The 5784-nt window shown below is 41.4% G+C and overlaps 1 protein-coding gene across 1 annotated transcript; it reads right to left on the bottom strand.

The window, feature by feature from the left end:
* Nucleotides 1-703: 703 nt before the first annotated feature.
* LOC108680315 (membrane progestin receptor gamma-B-like) lies at nt 704-3212 on the bottom strand. Its single transcript, XM_018169123.2, has one exon. The coding sequence runs from the start codon at nt 3129-3131 to the stop codon at nt 2013-2015; it is 1119 nt and encodes a 372-aa protein (XP_018024612.1). The 5' UTR covers nt 3132-3212; the 3' UTR covers nt 704-2012.
* Nucleotides 3213-5784: the final 2572 nt, after the last annotated feature.

Here is a 5784-nt window from a genome sequence, read left to right as displayed (position 1 = left end):
TTATATAATAAAAATATTAACCTCTAAAACATTCACAGTCACGCTTAATCGTGAAAGAAATAATTCATTAACTTGTTTAAAAATATTGGTTAAGAATAGCTCACGACACACCCTACCAATTATTTACAACAAACTAGTTACGAATCAGCTACAATAAACTAGTTACGAATCAGAGACAATAAACTAGTTACGGATCAGTTACAAAAAACTAGTTACGAACCGGTTATTATAAAATAGTTACGAACCGGTTACAATAAACTAGTTACGAATCAGTTACAATAAACTATATATAGTTACGAATCAGTTACAATAAACTAGTTACGAACCGGTTACAACGTTTCTTACAATGTAGGTTAATCAATCAGCGTTCATGCACGAAACAGAGAACGCTTCGAGGCCGCAGCATCTCTGTTCTCAAAACTGTCATAACGATCATAACTGCGATGAGGATCGTATAGGTTTCGTTAGGCGTCATGCAGAGAGTGAATATAGTGCGGTGAGAGAATTTGACGAAACAGCACGAGAAGAAAGACTTGACAGGAGAGAACTCGAAGCAGGAGAGAACGTGAAGACTTGACAGGAGAAAACGTGAAGCTAGACTTGACAGATGAGAACGGGGTAGCAAGACTTGACAGGAGAAAACGTGAAGCTAGACTTGGCAGGAGAGAACGTGAAGCAAGACTTGGCAGGAGAGGACGTGAAGCAAGACTTGACAGGAGAGAACGTGAAGCAAGACTTGACAGGAGAGAACGTGAAGCAAGACTTGACAGGAGAGAACGTGAAGCAAGACTTGACAGGAGATAACGTGAAGCAAGACTTGACAGGAGAGAACGTGAAGACTTGACGAAACAGTACGAGAAGAAAGACTTGACAGGAGAGAACGAGAAGCAATACATGACACGATTGAACGTGGAGACAGACTTGACAGGAGAAAACGTGAAGATTTGACAGGAGAAAAAGTGAAACAAGACTTGTCAAGAGAGAACGTGAAGCAAGACTTGACAGATGAGAACGTATAGCAAGACTTGACAGAAGTGAACGTGAAGCAAGACTTGACAGGAGAGAACGTGAAGACTTGACAGGAGAGAACGTGAAGCAAGACTTGACAGGAGAAGGATAGCATCAAAAAAGCACTCAACTGGTCTAAATACGCGACCAAGAACGAGGTGCTCAACAATTAGAGTTCGGCGAGTCACCCTACAGTCAACATAGCAGTTCTGAAGAATTCCTATTCGAGGCTTCTTTCGTCGTAAGTGCAAGAAACAGAACTTTCCACCTCGCAAATGACGTTGAAGCAACGTTCAATTAACATTGATTTAATTGAATAACATTTAATTTAACGTTGCTACAACGTCAGATGTCTGGCGGGATTGAAAACATTGCATCGGGGACCTCCACAACAACGTCAACTTGCGGTCTCCACAACTTTTGGGGACCAATTTTCAATTTTTGTGGGGACCAACTTTTGGGGTTCCACTACTTTTTATGGCATGACATGTTTGCCAGGACTCGAATCGTTACGAATCCATAAATGTTTTTATGAAACTCGGAATAAAATCAGCCTTGAAGAAAATTCCGACCATTATTTTTCATTTCTGCGAATTTCATTCCTCTCCCAAATTCTTATCAAACACTTGATTGCCCATCATACAACGATGAACATAGAGCCTTCATTCCAAACTGTGACGCAATTAGTGTAAAAACCAACGTCACTATGACAGGATTTTGAGGTGAACGCATTTCAAGTTAATTTGGTATAAATAAATAATTCAAATTATGAAGATTTCCAACGAGATCAGAGCTGCAACATGAAGAATATCAGGTAGAAATATTCATGCAGCAGGACGCTCAGATTCACACTGAAATATTGACTCAAAATCTCTGAGAAATTTCGAACCTACTTCAATAGAAGTTGAAAGTATAGAAAAAATCGAAGTGAAAATTCAATTCATGCAAAATCGAAGTGTGAATTGCAAGGGAGGTAATTAAAATCAGACTAGAGTAAAAACAAACTAATGACATTTCTTTGCGGAATTTGTATGGCTCAGGCTAGGCCTTAGAGCTTGATTACTATGGCATGTGAATGGCCTAACATCGTCCATGATTCTAGTACTACAGAAGATGATGACGAGGGTGGATACTATCACAAGGGGCGTGGCGAGCCACGTCCACAAGGGATCCACAGTCCACCCCATGCCCAGGAGTCGAGTCTTCCTGAAGGAGAGGTCGATAAGGCCTCCACACATCTGCTGGTACGTTGCGCTGATACCGAACACGTGCAAGAGGTTGTGGGAGTGTCCGATGAAGTCGAAGTAGCCAGGCAAGAAGCGTTCGGGGATGTGCGTGGCATAGAAGAAAGACGCGGCTAAGACCAAAACGAATTGCGAGACATGAAAGTAAGAACTTTCAGCACACGAGTCGGTGATGGGATCGCAAGTGAGCAGTCGGTATACTAGAGGAGACGACACCCAAATGTAAGGAACCACAAAAGATCCCAGGCGGAATGTGGTGGCGAACCGTGATTGTTTCTTCAGGCGTGAGCTGCACGCCAAGAACGTGGACAGCACCGAGTTCAGAGCAGAAATTGGCAGGTAGGAGTACGAGTAATATGTATGCAAGGCACTTTCAGGAAAACAGTATGAGTAGTAAAACACGGCGGCCCCCCACGAGTAGAAAGATAACGTAGAATAGTCCAAGAAAAAACACAAGTGCGACGAAAAAGGAGACATGCAAGAGAATGCGTGCGCGAGAGCACTAGCCAGAGGGTAAGCCATGCATGAGAACAAATAACAAGATAGAGGAATCCAGTACGGATCACTCAGCAGAGGCTGACTCGAGTACAAGAAAGCAAGTTTCCACGCAAAGTAAACAGCAGGCACGATATGCGTCCAGAAGTTAACAGTCTCATTGTTGACTTTGAACAAGGAAATGATGACCTGTGAGAAAGAGTAATTAACTCGGTAGCCATTGAGGATGCCGACCTCTTTGTACGCATCGTCGAGTTCTTCCGACGGCAGGACCGTAACTTTGTTATAGCCATGCAGCGCTTCTTTACGCACTGTCTCCAGCTTAGACAAGACGAAGTCAGAACCTGACCATGTCATCAACGAACTCTTCAACGTCACCTTCATTATCAACGCTTGTTACAAATTGAATCAAGAAGCAGTCAACGACGAAACTTAGAAGATCGGATATAGATATTACTTTTTTAAAATGCACAGCTACCTAATAAGACAGTTACCTACCGTTTAACAAAAATACAATAAATTAACAATAAAAATTTATAATTATCAATCGTAATTTATTGTAGCTAAAATATTGTATTAGCTAATATTTATTCTGTAGATGAAATTCATAATCCATCGGAATGAATCACAAAATTCAATTTCTCTTGCTAGATTCCTCCCAAAAATTAGTCAAATTAGAACAATTTTAACCAAACGCTTTTATTCAAAAGCTGCCTATGTATTAATACGACACAGAACAATCACACATTGATATAAATACACAGCAGCTAACACAAAAACTAATTCATGACTAAATCTAATCAACAGATCAATAAACCTCGGCAACTGCAGCTTTCATTTCTCATTCACGCATGCACTTGAATGCGTCTCACGTATGTATCGCTCCGATGTCTAATGATAACAATAAATAATATTCAGTTTATCACCCACTTGATCACCGCCTCGTGCACGCGACATTAAAATCATCTACGATAAATTCCTGTCAAGCTGATGAAATACCGTCCAGCGTCGGCTTTAATATCAATCATCCAAGATGTCAAACTGGAAGAAATCGATGAATAAAAGATTTTCTAGCCGGGGACCAGCTGGGGAGCCCAATTGAAGGAGAGAAGCAAAGAGGAGCGGCGGCGGTGGTGGCGGGTAAGGTGGCGGTAGAGACGATGGCGTAGGTGGCGGTGGTGTAAGCCTGCCCAGATTTGACACTGCATTAGAAAGTAGACGAAACATATTAAATGCAAGTGATACTCATTTTGCCAGACTCACGTGACATAAGAAAATACAGACAATCCGCCATGATTCCCAGGCATTTGAAAACTGGTACACAGCTGCCTTCTGCTGGTGCAGAGATCTGATGAGCGGCGCGAGTGTCATGAACCAGAGCTACTCAGCACACAGTGCCACACACTACACAGCATCACACACCACACAGTGCCACACACCACACAGTGCCACACACCACACAGTGCCACACACCACACAGTGCCACACACATGTAGTGCCACAGTGTCACGCACATTTAGCACACAGAACACACAGTGTAGGGCGCTATTTAGAATCGCACGTTACACTGTCCGTGTGAAGACTTTTGTTTTGTGATAAAAAACTAAGCCTCATGCAGTTCGTAAGCCTGGGAATATGAGGCCTCTTCAGTATATGTGTTGCCCTCGTGTGGTTACAGACGCCTGTGTAAGTTTGTATAGTCCCCTGTGTAAGAATGAAGCTATTTGTGTAAGTGTGTAGTGCTCTGTGTAAGTGTGTAGCGCTCTGTGTAAGTGTGTAGTGCTCTGTGTAAGTGTGTAGTGCTCTGTGTAAGTGTGTAGTGCTCTGTGTAAGTGTGTAGTGCTCTGTGTAAGTGCTGTCTCTTATACACATCTAGATGTGTATAAGAGACAGCTGTATATGTGCAAAAGCTTATTGCACCCTTTATTATTATTGTCCTATTTAGGCGCCCCTGATGGTATCCTATTTATTGTATCCTATTGAATCCTATTGAATCCCACTGTATTCTATTTATTGTATCCTATTTTAGTATTTAGGCGCTATATACTGTCTATGCATATATGACTGCGTGGCCTGGGACTGCAACGTCCGAAACTCCAACCAATGATTGAGATCAAGCAGCGACAAATAAATGTCATGAACTATAACACGACGAAGATTCGTTGGATTCAGGTTACGTTTCTCGTTATCATGATTTACAAGTGTACTCAATTCCAACTCAATAAATACTGAATTAATATACCGAGTTTTATTTAATTTGTGAGGTTACTAGTGAGGGATCGACACACGCAGAGTAATGGGTTAGACTTGTTCGATTAGTGATACACTTTTTGACCTAATGTGGGTCGTCCTGACCCAGTTTCGCCCGGCAATAATGCGTATCGATGCTACTTGCAAAGAGTGTGTCACTATTTGAACATTACAACCCGTTTCTTTCTGAGTGCAGGTTTGCCGTGAGCGAGTAACAGCTAGGAGTTTTAGAGTAAATGCCACAGCTTTATATATATATATATATATAAAATCCATATATACATAAGCGCCATAGCTTTATATGTATAGGCTCCATATATACTAGCAGCGATGCCACTTGACTGTGTTGGCACAGCCATACAAAAGTGGTTCAGACACCTTACACATACAAGTGATGGCTCCACCACCCTATCATTCAGGGTTCCTTTTAACCTTGTAGAAAATTATATGGTCATGTTGTTGATTCGTTAGCTGCACTATCGTCCTTGCATCGTAAAATCAGAAATGAGTGTTAATACAAAAAACATACCATATAACAGCACGCTCTGTATTTACAACATACAAATTAACACACTTAATTCACACGCAGGACGACAAAACTCGCAAAACCTTTAAGATTCGCTTCATGAAATGCGATAAAATAACTACTATGCACAGCTAAACTCCAACTATGCCTAACGTATCGAAACCTGTACCAATCCGAAACCTGCGATCGTAACCTTTAATTAAAGTGAATAATGGCCGAATTTCGTTTAATTTTGATTAATCAAATTAACCATCAATTACT

This window comes from Hyalella azteca, unplaced genomic scaffold, assembly GCF_000764305.2.
Source record: "Hyalella azteca isolate HAZT.00-mixed unplaced genomic scaffold, Hazt_2.0.2 contig16811, whole genome shotgun sequence".
NCBI classification, from domain to species: domain Eukaryota; kingdom Metazoa; phylum Arthropoda; class Malacostraca; order Amphipoda; family Hyalellidae; genus Hyalella; species Hyalella azteca.
Note: the sequence above shows the minus strand (reverse complement) of the source record. Positions and strands in the feature narration are given on the sequence as shown.